Source organism: Thermothielavioides terrestris, chromosome 3, assembly GCF_000226115.1.
Source record: "Thermothielavioides terrestris NRRL 8126 chromosome 3, complete sequence".
NCBI lineage: Eukaryota > Fungi > Ascomycota > Sordariomycetes > Sordariales > Chaetomiaceae > Thermothielavioides > Thermothielavioides terrestris.
The window spans coordinates 2,429,086-2,446,759 of NC_016459.1; the positions used below are offsets into that span (position 1 = coordinate 2,429,086).

At 60.9% G+C, this 17,674-nt stretch overlaps 6 protein-coding genes across 6 annotated transcripts; 4 read left to right on the forward strand and 2 right to left on the reverse strand.

The window, feature by feature from the left end:
* Positions 1–326: 326 nt before the first annotated feature.
* THITE_2117115 (carbohydrate-binding module family 1 protein) lies at positions 327–1,990 on the reverse strand. The gene is made up of 3 exons (XM_003654227.1): positions 1,466–1,990; positions 803–1,397; positions 327–724 (listed from the first exon to the last, which is right to left on the reverse strand). The coding sequence occupies exons 1-3, from the start codon at positions 1,738–1,740 to the stop codon at positions 650–652; spliced, it is 945 nt and encodes a 314-aa protein (XP_003654275.1). The 5' UTR covers positions 1,741–1,990; the 3' UTR covers positions 327–649.
* A 2,041-nt stretch (positions 1,991–4,031) lies between these two features.
* On the forward strand, positions 4,032–5,735 carry THITE_2117118 (uncharacterized protein). Its single transcript, XM_003654228.1, has 2 exons — positions 4,032–4,404; positions 4,616–5,735. The coding sequence occupies exons 1-2, from the start codon at positions 4,363–4,365 to the stop codon at positions 5,702–5,704; spliced, it is 1,131 nt and encodes a 376-aa protein (XP_003654276.1). The 5' UTR covers positions 4,032–4,362; the 3' UTR covers positions 5,705–5,735.
* Positions 5,736–6,499: 764 nt separating this feature from the next.
* THITE_2117121 (uncharacterized protein) lies at positions 6,500–7,716 on the forward strand. The gene is made up of 2 exons (XM_003654229.1): positions 6,500–6,877; positions 7,027–7,716. The coding sequence occupies exons 1-2, from the start codon at positions 6,595–6,597 to the stop codon at positions 7,425–7,427; spliced, it is 684 nt and encodes a 227-aa protein (XP_003654277.1). The 5' UTR covers positions 6,500–6,594; the 3' UTR covers positions 7,428–7,716.
* A 708-nt stretch (positions 7,717–8,424) lies between these two features.
* THITE_2117123 (uncharacterized protein) lies at positions 8,425–10,527 on the forward strand. Its single transcript, XM_003654230.1, has one exon. The coding sequence runs from the start codon at positions 8,790–8,792 to the stop codon at positions 10,359–10,361; it is 1,572 nt and encodes a 523-aa protein (XP_003654278.1). The 5' UTR covers positions 8,425–8,789; the 3' UTR covers positions 10,362–10,527.
* A 507-nt stretch (positions 10,528–11,034) lies between these two features.
* On the forward strand, positions 11,035–12,863 carry THITE_2117124 (uncharacterized protein). The gene is made up of 2 exons (XM_003654231.1): positions 11,035–11,283; positions 11,387–12,863. The coding sequence occupies exons 1-2, from the start codon at positions 11,177–11,179 to the stop codon at positions 12,771–12,773; spliced, it is 1,494 nt and encodes a 497-aa protein (XP_003654279.1). The 5' UTR covers positions 11,035–11,176; the 3' UTR covers positions 12,774–12,863.
* Positions 12,864–13,722: 859 nt separating this feature from the next.
* Positions 13,723–16,783, reverse strand: THITE_2117126 (uncharacterized protein). Its single transcript, XM_003654232.1, has one exon. It carries the CDS (start codon positions 16,683–16,685, stop codon positions 13,758–13,760), a length of 2,928 nt encoding a protein of 975 aa, XP_003654280.1. The 5' UTR covers positions 16,686–16,783; the 3' UTR covers positions 13,723–13,757.
* Positions 16,784–17,674: the final 891 nt, after the last annotated feature.

Below are 17,674 nucleotides of genomic sequence, written 5' to 3' on the forward strand. Positions count from 1 at the left end.
CCATCCCATGTCTCCGTTTCTCCGGCTCAAAACTGCGTGCGCAAGCAGCATGGTATGGAGATACGGACTGCCTTGAAGGACACGTATTGTAGTCGAAGATATTGATTTCTAAGTTCTACGGTTCCGTTAAGGGAAGGGCTTGGGAGACCAACGCTCGGGCTTGGACGGCCCCTGCCAGGCCCTCAATCATGCTGGGCGTCTTGACAGCGGCAATAAGGTAGAAAGCACGACGGCCCTGCTGGACGAGAGATGGGTGGTTGTGGACTGCACTGCTGCCTGCTACAGCTACCCGTTTTCAGGCAAGTCGGCGGATCAGACCACCTCCACCGCGTACTCGACTGTCATCACGGGTGAGTTGCCCTTTGAGTACCCGGTCACGGTCACGGTCACGGCCACGGCTGGGATAGAGAGGCTTTTCCGGAGCGACCAGAACCGCCGAAGGCCTTTGCTAGATGGGTAAGGGTATGGGAAAGCTCTGGCGTCTGCTGTTGACTTCTGGTCCTGTTTTGCTCAACAACTTGCCCCTTTCTAACGCTTCACCCTTGTGTAAACTGTGCTTTGCAATGCTATTGGTGAACCTATTTACAGGAAGCAAATCAAGCTCTATGTCGGAGGCTAGTTACCACTCGATTGCTGTGGCAAGCGGCTTTTACAAGCACTGCGAATAGTAGTCGTTAAGGGCCGTGCAGGTATACGGGGAGGCGCACGTCGTGCAGCCGGTGTACTATAGTTGGTGTGTGTGTCAGTCACGCCATACTGGCTTCGCCGCCGAGCCAAGAAAAGAGGAGAGGGGTGCACTTACGCCGATGCCGCCACACTGCGCCCAATGGGCGGCCGTGCAGCTGGGCGTGCTCGAGGTCGCGGGGGGCGCAGTGGAGGTGGTGGTGCTAGTCGCGGGCGGCGGTGTCGAGCCGCCCGGGGTCGTTGTGGTCGCCGGCGGAGACGTGCCGGTCGAGCCGGAGCAACCGACGCGGGACGAGCTGATGACGATGTCGTCGTACCAGAACGTGTTGGTGTCGCCGCCGTACGACTCCCAGCCGAAGTAGACGCCCGCGGGCGTGGGCTTGATGGAGCTGCGCTCCCACTGGTCCGCGTAGGGGTTGTTGATGCCCGGCCCGGCCTCCAGGCCGGCGATGGCGGCACCGTTGAGCCAGGTCTCGATGGTGCCGTCGGTGCCGATGTGGTATTCGAAGCACTGCCAGCTGCCCGTAGGCAGGGCGGTCGAGCTGGCGATGCCCTGCGGCGAGAGATCGGGAAGGGTGGCGTCGTCGGACTCGCGGTTGTACATCAGGATCTGGCTCTGGCCGCCGATCCGCAGGTGCTTGTTGGTGCCCTGGGCCGGGTCGGGCATGGTGATGAAGGTGACGTGCGAGGAGGTGAGCGCATTAGCCGCCTTGCTGCGAGCGGGGGATGCCGCGTTAGACTCGTCAAGCCTTGATCCTCCATATGCGCCTGGGCAGCTTACAGGTACACCCTGACGTAGAGATCGCCGGACGGCACCTGGGACGTGCCGAAGAAGATGTGGCCGCAGTACCCGCCAGCGCCGTCGACCCGGATCGAGTTCTTTCCGCTGTGGGCAGTCGTGCTGTCCAGCGTCACCTTGCCCCCCTGGTTGCAGTCAGGCGCGTAGGTGGGCCATGCCGTCTGGTCCCATCCGCTCTCAAAGTCATTGGAGACTTGGGCGGACGCGACGGAGAGGAAGGCGAGCGCCAGGAGGGAGGTGGCCTGTTGGCGGACCATGGCTGCGGTGGACTATGAACTGACGAGAGGCGACGAGGACAGGGGAAGCCAGGCGAGCCGGGCGAGCAGATCGGCATTGCACATATATATATAGTGTCCTGAACCGTCTACAGCAGCTGTATGTATGTACGTACGCGATGTGACGGCAGCCCGCGCGCGACCGGGTTCAACTCGCCCGGTTCCTCCACCATGTTGCATCGATCGGATGGCCGTCTCCGTCTCTGCCTGCCGCGACGCTCCGTGAGGCTCGATTTGGAAGCCCGGCGGACGGGCCCAGGCTGGGTGCCTCAACGGGTAAGGTGTCGGGCGCAGCGGACCGCGGCCATGGGTCCTTTTAATTTAACTCCAGCCAAGCGAAGCCCTGGCCACGACGTCGCGCCCCGCAGCTGCGGAAACCTGGTTGACGCTCTCCGATCCTGCCACAGCGCTGTCCCCCATCGAATGCGCTGTAGTATATATAGGCCCACCCGGATCGACAGCAAGAGCCTGCAAGGGCGATGCCGCTCCGACGTATCATGTCGGCTGTAACGGCTGGCAGTTCCGCATGAACTGTCCCGGAACCCACATCATCTGTTTCCTCCTGACCCGTCTGCAGCCTGGGGCCGTTCAGAGTTTCTATCTCCACCACTCGACAGACTACTTGCAGGGAAGTGTTATTTTTGGACCTGTTCTCCGACTCAAACGCCGCATATCTATATATTCGGGCCCCCCGTTCGCGACCGCACCCCGTCCCGATTCCTGAAACTCCTCCCACACCGTCTCGAAGCCTGGTACACAATGTTCACATGTTGGTGATTATAAGCTCTCATCTCTCACGGCCCGGGGACAACTTGCCTAGATTCTGAGCCTTGTGGTTGCTGTATCTACGCCGTCTCCGACACGGGGTGCGATGGTGCCTTCCGCAGCGGATTGTGACGGAGAGGCGGACTCTGCGTCCGGCACTAGAGGAAAGCCCTCTCGTCCAGCCCAGCATTTCCTCTAACGTGCGAATCCTTCTTGCACCGCTGTAGCTAAGTTGGACATAGCCATCTTTATTGCTCGGGACAGGGACAGTGTGAGAGCAGAACCGAGCCTTCATCGTTGCCGAAAGACGGTGAAGGTTTGACGTTGTAGCCAGGTTAGACAAGTTCTCAGCACCAAGATGCTACCTTGAGGTGTAATCAACCAGAGATGAAACATCCCTACGCACGCACCTGAGAGCAGAGCTTAATTGCGCGCTTACCGCAAACCCTCAGAGAGTTGCGGAAGCCTCAAGAGACAGACTGCTCGTTGAGTCTTGCCAAGATTATGAATGACAATATGTTCGACGCGGCCGTGTAATGAGCAGTAGGCAGCTCAATTATCTGCAGGAGAATGGCTCAAACTGCAGTGAACGGTTTAGTTCCTAGTCTCGACTCTCAAGGAAAAATCAGTTGGGCCTGCTCTTTAGCTAACCGTACTCGTAGCCCGTGCCGTTAAGTTCTCTGAACAGTATTAATTCACTAGCCAGAAATCGGACAGTGCCAACAATTGCTCGAGGTTGACAGTGTCTCGGCTTGCCGCCCCGGTAACAGCATCCGCCAGTCGACACGACGGACACCAGGGGGCTGACATTGTCTTCTCTCTCCTGAGCTCTGGCGCTGGAAAGACGAGGGTCACCTTGGAAGAAGACAGCAACAGAGAGAACAGGAAGGGGGTGGAAATGGCTTAGCAGAGCTATTGCAGCACCACCAGAACCGTGTTTGCCTCGCGGCCTAGCCGGCCAAACAGCCTGGATGACAACCAGTGGGAAGTCCAGCCGGTAAGTAGGCAACCCGTGTTGTCAATACGCGGCAAGCAAGCGCGTGATTAGATGTCTCCGAAACCGTCAGCTTTCAATGTCCAGAGCTCAAACGTCATCCGGTCCTGCCCAACCTAAGGTCGTCAGCTCAGGAAATTCAAAGAAGAGCAAGCGCAACCTGAAGTTCACTCCACCATCGCGGGCGATGAGGATGGGGGAAAACGTAGGTTGGGGTTGGCAGGATGCCACTGCGATTGTGCCCAGCAACGCACTCGGGTAGGGAAGCTGGAATACGGCTCCCTTTTTCGTCATGCCCAGGCATCTGTTTCCTTCTTGCTCGCTCGCCCAGATTTGCCGGACCGTTCGTGGCCAGTCCTTACTGTGTGCTGCCAATGCCTGGCCAATCGTGTCGTGGTTTTGGCGGAGGTGGGGTGGGTAGGAGCCAATAGAATCGGCAGGCGACCTGGAAAAAAGAAGAAAAAAGAGGAAAAGGGTGAAAAAAAAAGAAGGAAGAGAAAGGAATGAAGAGCAACTGGGAAGGACAAAGCTCGGTCTCCATCATTCCCCATTCCACCTTTTCCAATCGGCTCCCCTCTTTTCTTTGTCATAATCTCTTTCTTCTCTCTTTTTTTCCCCCATCGCACGACCTTCTCTTTTTCCGAATTTCCACATCCGCCATTTTTCATTTCTTTTCATTTCTCAACCCAAGGAATCGCGTGGCATTTTTTTTAACCCGACTTCCACCACTTCCCTCACGCCAGTTCACATCTCACTTTCTCTTCTGTTCTTTGGTGAATCAATCCAATTGAGGATTTCTGCGCCACTTCAGTCCGCCGTCCAGGTCTCGAGCGAAACCCCCCTCAATGGCCCCTACGCCGAAACGGCCGTCATCAACCGTGGGAATGGTACGTTATTACGATTCCAATCCCTGGTAGCCTGTATACCTGTTGTCGTGGAACTTGCCATGGTGAAGTTCCTGCACCACTCAATTTCAAATCAATGGAATCGCACAGTGAATCGCAACTTCGCATCTGCGGCCCGCGGCAAAGCCAGCGACGGAGAAGAAACAATAACTACACCATCAAGCAATCGATGCCAGGCTGACGAAGTGTACAGGAGCCAGCTGCCGGTACGGAATCGGCACAGCAGAATAGCATCACTGTGGCCGCCGGCGTTGGAACCCCCACCGGTAGCATCGACAGTGAGACTGGTTCGGCGCGGCGCAGCAGCAACAGCAGCAGCAGCCCACCCGCAGGCGTGAGCAAGCCTGTTGACGTTGAAGAAGAGGTTCCGAGACCTCCCGCCAACGCGAGGCATACCAAGGACGGCAGCACCACCACCAGCAACGGACACGCCATGCCCTCGGCGGCCAACAACCGGCCGCCTGGCCGGGACTACTACCACGAATACGAGTTCTCGGACCTCGACGCCATCACGATCCGCCAGCTGAACGAGGACATCTGCGCCTACAACTACGACCTGGACTACTGCAAGGCGCAGCTGGAGGACGCCGACCTGACGCCGCAGGAGACGCGCACGCTGCAGCTGCGCACCCTCGACCTCGGCCACCAGATCCGCCACTGCAAGCACCGCATCCAGACCATCGAGGCCCAGACCCGCAAGAAGCGCCCCTACCCGGTCGCGCACACCTTCCGCACCGCCCACCGCTCCTCCACGGACCCGACGGCGGCGTACGCGGCAGGCAACGGAGTCCCCAGCACCAGCAGCCCGCCTCACGCCACGGCTGGCGGCAGCCTCAGCACCGAGGTGGGCCCAGGGAGGCGTGGCGCCGCGAGCGGGAAGCGCCTGCCGGCGGACGAGGACGGCGGGAGCGCGAAGCGCGTGAAGATGGCGTCGCCCGAGTCAGACGTCCTGGGACCAGGAGGAGGAGGACCAGGAGGAGGAGGCAGCGGCAGCGGAGGCCGGGAAAACGGCGGCGGCGGCGGCGTCAACACGGCGCTGCAGCGGCTGGGCTTCTGGAAGTGCCGGCTCTGCTCGGCGCCCAAGTACCTGCTCGCGGGGGCGGGCCGCACCCCCGCGGCGCCGTGCAAGTGGCCGCTGAAGGACATCTCCAAGATGATCACGCACTTTACCGAGATGCACGCCGAGCACACGCCCGCCGAGCGGTGCGCCGAGCTGGGCGCCGCCCTCGTCCAGAACCGTGCGTATTTTCCTACCTCACCTCATTTCCTTGCTTCCATTTAGCTTTTTGCCTGTCTGTCTGATCCTCCAGTTTCCCCGCTCGGCTAACCGTGACCTTGATTATCTAGGCGGCCCGTTCGAGTACTGGCTCCGGAGGACCCGCGCGCAGAACATCAGCGACCCCAGCGTGATCGACGAGTGCCTCGACATCCTGCTCGAGGGCGAAATGCCGGATCTCCTGCGCCGCCACAGCCGGGCCGCGGCCGGAATGCCGTTTTCTCATTAGATCGGTCCCCGTGGTGGCTTCTCGTTTGCCTTCTACGCAGTTGCAGTGTTTCGTCATTCACGGATTTCAAGCCTAGGTTTCGCGTTTTCGGCGAAGATGGTTTTCGGGGAGGAGGCGTTAACGCTACGGTGGGACCGGGAATTAAAATTGGGAATGCGATTGCCCAATCTTTGATTTTTGCAGTGGCATTCACCGGAGTTTGGGGGGAAGGGTTTCCTTCAACGCGACGAATCTGCGTCCCGAGGCAGAGGACCAAACAAGATTATTTAAAGCTTGCTTGCGTTGCTTCCACAACCGTCAACGAATTCCAATGAGCCTTTGCTGTGGACAGTTTGCCCCTTTTGTTTGTCCTCCGTACTCCGATGCGGCGACCGCAGCCATCGCAGCCATCCAGTGGAGACAGGCCGCTCGGGTCTCTCCGGAACGTCCTGTGGACATGCTTTTCCATGCCCAACAACGGAGAAACCAATCAATCATGGTGCGGGCCCCAAGCGCGCCAGAAGGCGTGGAGCACTGCAGTGGAGACCCTGAGCTTCACTTTGTTTTCTTCCTTTTGGTTTGCGCGTGTCCAGTTCCCACGCCCCTCAGTTGCACGCGTTTTTGTTCTCTTCCTCCCTGATCGTGGAGACCACGGATTACATGGACGAGTCCGCTTCGGCATAATACAATGGGCCTTCTCAGGAGGCTGACCTTCGCCACCGGCGTCCTCACGGGGCTCGGAACCGGGGCGCTGGGGTACCTCGGGACCTCGACCACGATCATCAGTCCGCTGCAGGAGGACGACCCGCTGTGGCGCTCGCAGAGTTACGCAAAGTACAACCCGCACCGCAACCCGTCGGTGCAAGACATCTGCGTCAAGCGGATTCCCCTGAGCAAGATCAAGCCCGAGTTGCTCCAGCGCGAGGGCGATCTCGCCGTCGAATTCTGCCGCGGAGTCTGGAGCGGATTAGGTGAGGCAGACAGACCCTGATCGCATTGGGAACCGAGAATCCGCAAGGAAAAAAGCGAGCTCGTAACTCGTTGAAGCGCTCTCGTCGCTGACACACACGACAATCCATCCCGGCGGGGATGGTTGGGGGGGCGCGCCACCGTACCTTAGGCTATCGATTCCAGCGCGCATACCTCGCGCGTAAATACCACGGGCCGGCGACTGCGTCGCAGCTGTGGACCGTGGACCAGCTGTCCCGGTCGACGTACGAGCCGGGCACGCAGCTGACGGACCACTTCGAGGTGGTCGAGAAGACGCCGTCCGAGATCGTGATGCGCTGCGGCGACTCGCCGCGGAACGCGGGCCCGCGCGACTCGGACGGCCTGTTCGTCATCAGCGCCGAGATCGACCGGGCGCGCGGCGAGGCCGTGCTCGGGCTCAAGAGCTGCTTCTTCACCAGCGGCCGCAAGGTGGAGGGCAGTCAGGGCCCGGCGCCTGCTTGGATCGAGGTGCTACATCAGTGGTATGCCCGCCTGTGGATGGAAACCGGGTCGTGGAGGGTGACACGTTAGAGAGCGGTAGCGTGAGGATTGACGGTGGTCACTTCCTGTGACTTCCTGTGCTGGACACGTGCCTGTTCTCGGTGGTGATTTTCCTCGATGGGGGCGCCGGGCCTCTCTCCCAAGGTTCTTATTCGCTCCCGCATGCATCGCCTATTGGGGGCACTAGGCATGCAGGCCACAGTGATTGGGAAGGAGCATTTTGATTCCGCCACGACGGACCCGTGGACGGCTAGCTGCGGTTCGCCCAAAGAACCGCCAAGGGAAGCCCAACCCGTTACCCCTCACCACCCCCAAAAGCTGCACAGCGTTCCCGCGTGGCCAGTCGCCGAATGGTACTTTCAAGGTTGCGAACGGGACGGAGCGAGATTGCTACCCTACCACGACGCAACCCCCCAGATAAGGTGAAGGAGCCATACTTACCTCCGTTCGTCCATGTAAGACTCTATCGCCCGCTTACATACTCTACTTCGCCTGTCTCTGCTCCTTTGCCCACCCTACTCCACGCGCTGCTCCCGACCCCTCAACCAGATTTGAATATCTAGCTGCTTTAAGTCCATGCCCTGGCTTCTTGCCCGCCTACCTTGAACATGCATGCGAACGACACCGTCAACGTCACCGCGCGGCCGCCCAATTCGGCCCCAGACCTGATGGGTGCCACCACCCAAGCCTCCGACCTGCATGACACGCCGCCCTCGGAGCACGACTCCGCGAAGAATGGCTCCGGCCCCCATAGGGCCCAACATCCTCTCGGGCCGCTCACAGCTCGAGAAATCACCCAGAGCGCCGAGCTGGTCCGGAGGTGCTGGCCTGAGGACATCGACTGCCGCTTCAAGGTCATAACACTGCTCGAGCCTGCCAAGTCGGAACTCATACCGTACCTCGCCGCGGAGCGGGCGGGACGAGACCCCGGCAGCATCGACCGGCGCGCCTTCGTGGTCTACTACTTCCGGGGCACGGTCAGTGTGACACAGCAGGCCACGCGCCTGGTGGTGATTTTATGTGGCGAGCGACGTTGACAGGTGGCCCTCCCTCTAGCACAACGTTCATGAGGCGGTGGTGAACCTATCGGCCAACAAGGTCGAGACCAATGTCAAACTCGGGCCGTTTGTCCACCCGAATGGCGACGGCGAAGAAATCATTGCGGTCGAGAAGGCCCTGCTGGCGCATCCCGAAGTCCAGGCCGAGATCGCCAAGCTCCAGCTCCCCGAGGGCTCCGTGGTCGTGGCAGACCCTTGGATCTACGGCAAGAACGCTTTTTCGTCGCAGTAAAACTTCCGTTCCGGAGACCTTGCTAACTCAGGCACAGGATCGGACGGCGTCAAAGATGGCAAATTCTACGACGACAAGCGGTTGATGCAATGCTTCCTCTACATGCGTGACCCCGGGAACCCGTCCGAGCCGGATAGCTGCCATTACGCCTTCCCCCTGCCCATATCGCCCGTCATCGACCCCATCACGCTGGAGTTGGTCCGCATCGACATTCTCCCCTCCGGGCTGGATGAGAAAGTCGAGCCGCTCCGCCCGTGGCAGCCAGTCGGCCCGAGCGAGTACATTCCCGAGGCGCAGTCGCTGCGGACGGATCTCAAGGCCCTCCGCGTCGTCCAACCCGAGGGAGTATCGTTTACCGTCGAAAACTTTTCAGAGCTCGGCCGGCTCATCAGGTGGCAAAAGTGGGATTTCAAGGTCGGGTTCAACCAGCGGGAGGGCATGGTTCTGTACGATGTGCACTACGACAACAGGCCGCTCTTCTACCGGCTGAGCCTGTCCGACATGTGCATCCCCTACGCAGACCCGCGGTCTCCCTTCCACCGGAAGGCCGCCTTCGATCTCGGCGACGCGGGCGCGGGCATCATGGCCAACAACCTGCAGCTCGGGTGCGACTGCCTGGGCAGCATCTACTACATGGGGGGCGTCCTGGCCGACAGCCACGGCAAGCCGGTGGACATGCCGAACGTGATATGCATCCACGAGCAGGACGCCGGCATCCTGTGGAAACACACCAACTACCGGACCAACCGGGCCGTCGTCGTCCGGAATCGCGAGCTCGTCCTGCAGACCATCTTGACGGTCAGCAACTACGAATACATCCTGTCGTTCGTCTTCAACACGGCCGGCGACCTCGCGTACGAGGCCCGGGCGACGGGCATCCTCTCGACGCAGCCTGTGGATGTAGGGCTGACCAAGACGCCGCATCCGTTCGGCACCGTCGTGCACCCGGGCGTGCTGGCCGGCTTCCACCAGCACTTCTTCAGCCTGCGCATCGACCCCATGGTGGCGGGCCACGGCAACACGGTCGTGTACGACGAGGCCGTGGCCATCCCGCGGGACCCGAAGCTCAACCCGCACGGCGTCGGATACACGGTGCGCAGGACCGAGATCGGGACCTCCGGGGGGTTCGATCTGGACGCGAACACGAACCGGACCTTCAAGGTCATCAACCCGGCCGTGCGCAACCCGGTCAACGGCGCGGCGGTTGGGTACAAGGTCATGGTCCCGCCGATGCAGCCGATCCTGGCCGACGCGGACAGCTTCCACCACAGGCGGGCCGAGTTTGCCGACCGCAGCGTCTACGTCACGCGGTACGCCGACGGCGAGCTGTACGCCGGCGGCCTGTACACGAACCAGAGCCGGGGCGGGGCCGGCGTGCGCAGCTGGGCCGAGCGCCGGGACAGCCTCGCGGGGGGCGACCCGGTCCTCTGGGTGCAGTTTGGCATCAACCACATCCCGCGCGTCGAGGACTTCCCCGTCATGCCCGCCGAGACGCTGCGGGTCACGCTGAGGCCCGTCAACTTCTTTGACCGCAACCCTGCGATCGACGTGCCGCCCAGCAGGCAGGAGGTGAACTGCAGCGTCAGCGTAGATGGCAATAGCCATGGACCGGGAGGTGAAGAGGGGGGTCAGGGGCAGAATACTGCTTGTTGCGCGTCGGCTGGGTGCACCTGATCGCTCGTCTTTTGTTGCCCACTCAGACTAACAGTGCGAGGAAGTTGGACGTTGGGTCCCAACTTGCAAACCCAACAAGGCCAAGCAGAGAAGATGCCATTGTCGCTGTCGCTGTGAACCTTCACCTCCTGATCAGCCTAGCCACTCCTAAATGGACAAGCCGTCGCAAGCACATCTTGGGATGAAGAATAAAGAATCTCAGTGGGGCAATTCCACGTTGTAGCGTTTCCACGTTTTAGCGTTGTAGCGTGTCAATGGTGGAGCCCCAAAATGCTTGATCGCGACCCCGCAGCCGCGATTCGTGTTCCGCTCGTGTTCCCGTTCATTTCCATTTGTTTGCCGGAGAGACCCACCCACAGCACTCATCCCGCCCTTGTTCTGAGACGTCATCTTCCCCACTCACGTTCCGCGTTCCCCATTCTCTCCATCCCGTGCGTGCAATCGAATGGCCCGATTGTTACGGTAGGACCCTAGCTTGTTTTTTGTGCCGAGTTATCACAGCAGCATTCGCTTTGACATACCACAGGTAAGAGACCGCTGACGTTTTACATCGGCTTTCTTAGCCCTTCCCAAGAAGCTCCCTCTCCTTCTCCTCCTCTCAGCTGACCTAGCCTTGCTTTGAGATAGCGGGGGGATATACGGAAGTATATTGCTCTAGAACATCGCTGGCACGGCCGATACTCCCTCGAATGCAAAGTCCCCGCATCCGAAGCACCAGTGTCACCGGAGCTTCGAAGTCGTCCCCACGGCGGGTTCGCGCCACGCTGGGTTGAAGAAGTCGATTACAGTCAAATACCCGACGACGCTCCGAAACCATGGCGCAACAGGCTTCGCAACCGTCGCAGCCGTCGCAACCGTCCCATCCTACTTTCATCGACCTCCCCCCGCCGCCCCTGAACTCCGACACGCCATCAGAGGCACCGTGAGTCTCCCACCGAACCGCGAACAGTCCCACGAGAATATGCGACTCAGATTCTGCTCCTGCTGGTCGCTGTTAGCTGACCATTTGGTCTTCCCCAAAACAGCGGCACCCCAACGAGCACGACCACCTCTCTCTCGGCGCTATCTACCACCGCCATCAAAGACGGCCAGCGTGGCACCCTGCATCACCGCGGTCATCACCACAGTCCTTCGGCCAACAGCCTCGAGGCCGAACGTGCCGACCGAATCAGCCGTCTCACCGGCCTGTCCGGCGTCGCAGCACTCCGTGGTCCGCCCGCAGCAGGGCTTAACCAACAAAACCCCAGCTTCCTCCAGACTGGCGCCGTCTCCACCGGCTTCCCCGGCAACCCAGCCGCTGCTGCTGGCGCGGGAGGGCTTGCTCCAGCCTACTTCGATGCGGCTGGCCAGCCCGTCGCGGCCACGAAGGTGAGCACTGTCGGCTCAGCGAGCGCAACCGAGAGCGTTGGCGGACGAACGAGCACCACGACCGAGGTCGGCGGGGACCAGTCCACGCTGGGCGAGGACCGGGACGAGGACATGCTGACCGAGATGGACTCGGCCAGCGCGAGCGGCTACATGGGCGCCGACACCATGGACGAGGACCTGGACAACCTCGCCTCGCAGAGCGTCGGCGGCTTCGAGGATCGCATGTCGGACGACGGCAGCGCGAGCCTCGTCGGCTTCGGCGAGGGCGCCGGGAGCACCCTCTCCGGGCCCATCTACCACCGCCGGCCACTGCCCGCGTCTGGTGCCGCGGCTACCGCTGCGTCTGCGGCCTGGGGTCTCGAGCGAAGCAGCTCGGGACTCAGCGAGGGCGGGCCAGCCGCGGCGTCGCCCCACTCGCCCCATCATCCTCCTCCCCAACCGCATCCGCACCACCTCGCCCACCACCACAGCAGCAGCTCGAGCAGTCGCCGAGACCTCACCACCGCCGCCGCCGCCGCAACAGCACGTCCCCCCGAGCGCGAAACATTCAACAGCGACACCCCCGCGAGCCCATCCGCCGCGCGCGAGAGGCGCGAGGCGCGCATGATGGACGGCGTGGCGCTGGACGCCACGACATTAGCGGGCGGCGCCGGGGCGTCAGACGACGACGACGTCTTCATAGACACGACCACGCGAGGGCCCGTGCCGGTGGCCGTGCCAGCGCAGCATCAGCAGCAGCAGCAGCAGCCTGCCACCCCCGGCACCACCACCGCCGCGACGAGCACGAGTCCCGTCCGCCAGAGACAGCCACATCGACGGCAACAGCAGCGGCAACAGCACCCGCGGCGCCGTCGGCCGGCGCATTCGCAGCATGAGGGGCCCTCCCCGCCGCCTCTGCCCCCGTCAGCGCCGCAGAGTCCGGACGAGGGCGAGGCGCGGGGCGGAGGATCCCCTATGAGGGGAAGTTCCAAGGGCGGCCGCAGCGGAGGTGGCGGCGGCGGCGGCCGGGAGCAGCTGGGGAGGGTTGATTTCGAGGACCGGTAACGGCTGGCCTGTCCCCGGTTTATTTGCCCCGACCTTGTTTTACATTTCACGAGTTTGGGCTTGCGCCCCCTTTTCACCTACCCCATTTTACATCAACTACCTGGCATTTTCCATCAACTACCCCCTCGTTCGCTGCGAAGTCCGCATCTGGCGTGCGTTCCCCGCCACGTTTTCCCCTCATGACCATCCATCGCTTGTGTGTATGTAGGTATGTATGCTCCGCTCCCTGTTCGTTCTGCGTGATGTGTCTGTCTGCCCCCCCTCCACGGAGGCGGCAGGTGTTCTGTACAATATTGGGCTTGTGCTTGGGTTGGGAAGGGACACAAAAATGGTTCGGAAATGGTGGGGGCTCTTGGGTGTCTTGTGGGCGTTTCTCTCGATCAGCGGACTCGGGTAAGGGCTGCTTTTGCTTCTGGGATGGATGACGCTTGGAGTTGCTCGTGTAGCGTCGTTGTGAATAATCAAGCAACAAGGGCTGGACCTGGACTGGCTATGCTGGGTGAAGTCTCTTCTTTCTCTATGAAGAGAGTGTGTGTGGATTAGGTAGTTTCCTCCTCTGTGCCTGATAAACGACGTGAGCCTTCATGTACACACACGTTGCGGATGATGCTTCCGAGCAGCAGGATGCACGACTTTGGCGAAGCGAAACCACCCAGCGCTCCGCTGTCACAATTCCACGCTTCTTAGCCGAACAAAGTCCGTATTCGTTCTTCGTTCGCCCTCATAGCACCGGTGGCCACCCTGACAAAGTCTGTATTCGTTCTTCGTTCGCCCTCATAGCACCGGTGGTGGCCACCCTGGTTCGTCTTGTACAACAACGCATAACGCCATCCACCCGGCAACCAGCCAACACCAAAGCCATCATCGCCACGCAAAGCCAGCCAGTGTCCTTCACACTCTACCCTCCAAGCTAATGGACCGGCCTCCAACAAACCCCAATCAAAAGACCGGTACATCGTTACAAGCTGATGTCCCCCCCGCAAGCTAACGCGCCGCCCGATTCGACGACGACCAAGGCAGTGTGGCGGGTATATCCTCCATGTCGTCGTCTGAGTCACTGCTGATGACGCTCGAGGGCCTTCCAGGCATCCTCGCTCCCTCGCCTACCCCCTTTTCTGCGCTTACAGCCTTCGCGCGGTTGACCTTCGCGACGTTCGCCGACGAGGCCTTGTTCGTCTTCTGCTTCTTGTGTCTGGGGCTGTCCTCAACGCCAATCGACCCGCGGCGTGTCCTCTTGGAGGCCTTTGCATTCCCTGTCTGCGACGCCGGCTGCGGCGGCGACACCGGCACCTCCTGCCCCTTTCCCTTCCCTTCGTTGGAGTTCGTCGACGCGACGAGGCTTGCGCGCCTCTCTCGTCGTTTCGTTCGGGCCGCCTGGGCCTCGACAGTCGGGGAGGGCTCCGGCGGGTTCGCGCCGAGCTCGGGGCTGGGTGCTCGCGCGGCACGGTGCGACTGCCCGGCTACTAAGGAGGCGTACTCGGGATGCACCTGGGCCTCCGTGACGACATCGTCAGGCCCGGCGTCGGAGGGTTCGGCGCCGAGCTCAGGGCTTGGGTCTGGCTCGGTCTGCCGCGATTTTTTCTTCGAACCGCTCGGCGAGGACGCAGCGGCTTTGCCTTTCCGCCGCTGCTTCTTCGTGGACTTGGGGGTTTCCTTAATGACATCCTCCTCGGCTTCTCGGCGATTCAAGGGTGCAAAGTTGCCTTCCTCCTCGTACATGTCGCAGAGATATCCGGCGCAGTCCCGAGTTGTCTTCCACTCCCGATCCGGCACAGTCTGCTTCAACCGTCCCCATGTGACCATGAGGCTCTGACGCTCATAGTTGCCATCAAAAGTGCGGTGGATGATTTGCTTCCAGGGAATCTTCGCGTCCGTCCCGACTCCCGAGTCGCGAATTGCGCGCACCAGCGCGTACTTTTCGGCCGCGGTAAACGACCGTAGCTCCTTGCGCGCCTTTTCCAGGCGCCAGGAGGAGCCCGGCGGAAGCACCGTGGGGACCTCGTCGGGAACGGGCTCGGATGCGCGCATCCTCTTCCACTTCTCCATGCACTGCAACCGGGTCCTGGTGTGGCCCATGGCCTCGCTGATGGTGAGCCAGTTGATGAGGTCCTCGGGCGACTTTCCGCTGGCCTCGTCCAATCGCTCCCGGATCTTCTCGATGGCAGTTTCGACCACCTCGCGGAAACGCTCTTCTTCGTCCTCGGACCAAGGGTCGGTCCTGTTATTGCCGCGGCAGACCAGGTAGTTTCTCCACCGATCGCGCACATCCATCGGGTGGCGGTTGATGAGGCCTGCGATGTGGCTCCATTTCTTGCCGTGGGCCTCCACCAGCTCCGCCAACTCATTGTCCTGTTCTTGAGTCCAGGTACCCCGGCCGGCAAAGTTGTGGAAGTGTTGCCTGCACCAGTGAATCAACTTCCGGCGGCGGCGGGAAGGGCAGGCTTCTTGGATCGATGACCAGAACTGGCGGGTGGCCGGATGAGCACTCGTCTGGGGATTCTCCTGAATGAGCTGGTTAAGCTCTTGCTGGGTCATGCCCTCGTCCTCGAGGAATCTTTCCACCACTCGGTTAATCCTGCTCTTCTCGGCATCCGAAAGTGGCCCAGACTGATACTGTGGCTTTTCCGTTTGTTCCTCGTCATCCGAGTCTGCGCCGCTGGTGTCGACGTCCGCTTGTCGCTCGGGCGTCTTCTGCTTCTTTACCCCGCGAGACGCAGTGGGAGGGCGGGCTTTGCCTTGCGCAGTCACGCGCAGTCTTCTTGATCGTCTCGGTTCGGGCGGCGACACGGCGCCGTCAGGAGGGAGTTCGGAAAGGGCTCTCGCGTTCTCTTCTTCCTCTTGAGAGAAGAAAGGACGCTTCGTCTTCCTTTTGGTGATCTGCCGGGACCCAGGACTGCCGCCCGACGACGTCGGAAGGGTAGAGGCGGGTGGCTGGTCATCTTCAGCAGAAGCCCCATCATCCCCGGCATGCGGCAGGGCGTCGAGGCCACCGGAGAGAGCCGGATTCATCTCACGTTCCGGCGCCGACTTGGGAGGGACGTCAGGCTCAGCATATCCAGAGTCAGAATGAGAGCGCTGGGAGCTCGGGTAAGGGAGACTCTGGGATGGCACGGTTGCCGCACTTTGAAGGCCGCCAGCGACGTGTTCAGGCAACGTCCGGTCCAACCCGTCCTCGTCGGGAGGTTCTGCCTTTAAACGCCCGTCCACACCCTCCTCGTCAGGAGATGAATGGCGCCTTCTCGGCTTTTTGCGCGCCTCGGACCCGCTGTTTCGTCGGCCATGGGATGTCAACGGCTGCGCGCTGGGCGGGGATTCGTCGCCAGCGTCGGTTCTCGAAGGAGACGCAACAGCCGTCGTCTCCGGCATCTCCTTGGCCTTCCCCTTGCCCTTCTTGCTCGGCTTGCCCCCAAAAGACGCGACGGCGTCCGGTTCAGGCTCGCCGAGCGGCTCCTGGGGTTGTGTGAGGGTGACGGTGGCCTTCTGTCGCGGGGCCGTCCGGACACGACGTGGCTGTCTGGCCGGCAATAACCGATTTTTAGTCGACGAGGAGCTGGAGCTGGGGCTAGGCGAGGGGGGTTCGCCAGAATCACTGGAGCCGCTGGAGTCGACGCCAGGGTCCCCGGGTTCGCTCGAGTCGCTGGACGCGCCGGGGTCGCTGGGATTGCTCGATTCGGAGGAAGACTCGCGAGGCTGGCGAGGCTGACGGCGGCCACGCCCCCCGGGAGGAGGATCGGCACCGGAAGGAAGGCGCAGCCGCGGGTCTGCAGTGGCGAGCGATGCAGGCATGGAGGAAGGGACAGGGCGCGTATCGTCGTCGTCGCCTTCGTACGGAGACATCTCGTCGCGCGGAAGCGGGGAGAGCGAGCGCGACCTGGCCGGGTGCCCCTCCGGTCTACTGGATTCGTTGCCCATGGTGCATTTTGGGCAAAACGGACCTCAGCGGAACAAATAAAGGCGCCGGGCACAGTCCGTGTGTTGACGCGCGCCGACTGCTGGTGAGGCAATTGGATTTCCAGCAGTTTGGTTGGTTCGTTTGCTGGTGGGGCCGGGAGGCGGGACGAGACGCGAGAACGCTATGTGGCGTAACAAAGGTTAGTTTTTCTTTTTCTCAGGCCCTGTGCTGAGACTCCATCCCATGATGTTTCGTACTGCGTAATCCGTATGACTGTAACTTTGAGGTTGGAGCTCTGCTTTTCTGGGGCCGCGACTGGCGCGAAGCTCGGTCAACACAACGAGAAAAACGTAATTTATACATGACAATAAAGTAGTGGTGCATTTGAAAAGGAATTGTGTCTATTTGACGAACCAACAGAAGTTAAGAATGTAATTTACACAGCCTTACCAGTAAATACGTCGCCGCCAGTGTTAAATACGCGCGGTTTTCTTTTTTACACTGTGTTTTATCAGTGTGTCTCCGTGCCAACTTGACACTCCGGTCCAGCATCTGCTGTGTCACGATCAGGAGCCTCTCTTGAAGAGCACGAGGTCACAAATGCGTTCAAGGAACTTTATTGTCTCTGGTTTCTCTTTGCCCTTGCCGGCACCCGTCACGTTGGGATGCCGTCGAGCTATCTGCACCAGGAGACCTTCCCGGCACTGAGTGCGTGAATCTCCAAGATGGGTAGGTAATCACAACCTACTCAGGCAACCGCCTCTCTCCCGCTGTCGAATCAGGGAACCATCCCCTTCGGTGGCTGCCCTCGGGTTGGCCGCTTGCCTATTGCCCAAAAGAACCGCCAAGGTGTGAAATCCGCATCCGGCCCCGATCGAGAGCGCAATCCGATGTCCCACTTGCACGGTGAAGATTTCTGGCTATTCTCCTCTGCCCCGTCACTTGCCGGCCATGCTGCTGTTTCTCTGGGACGCCGATGATGTGGCGGACGTGCGCTGTCTTGCTGCCA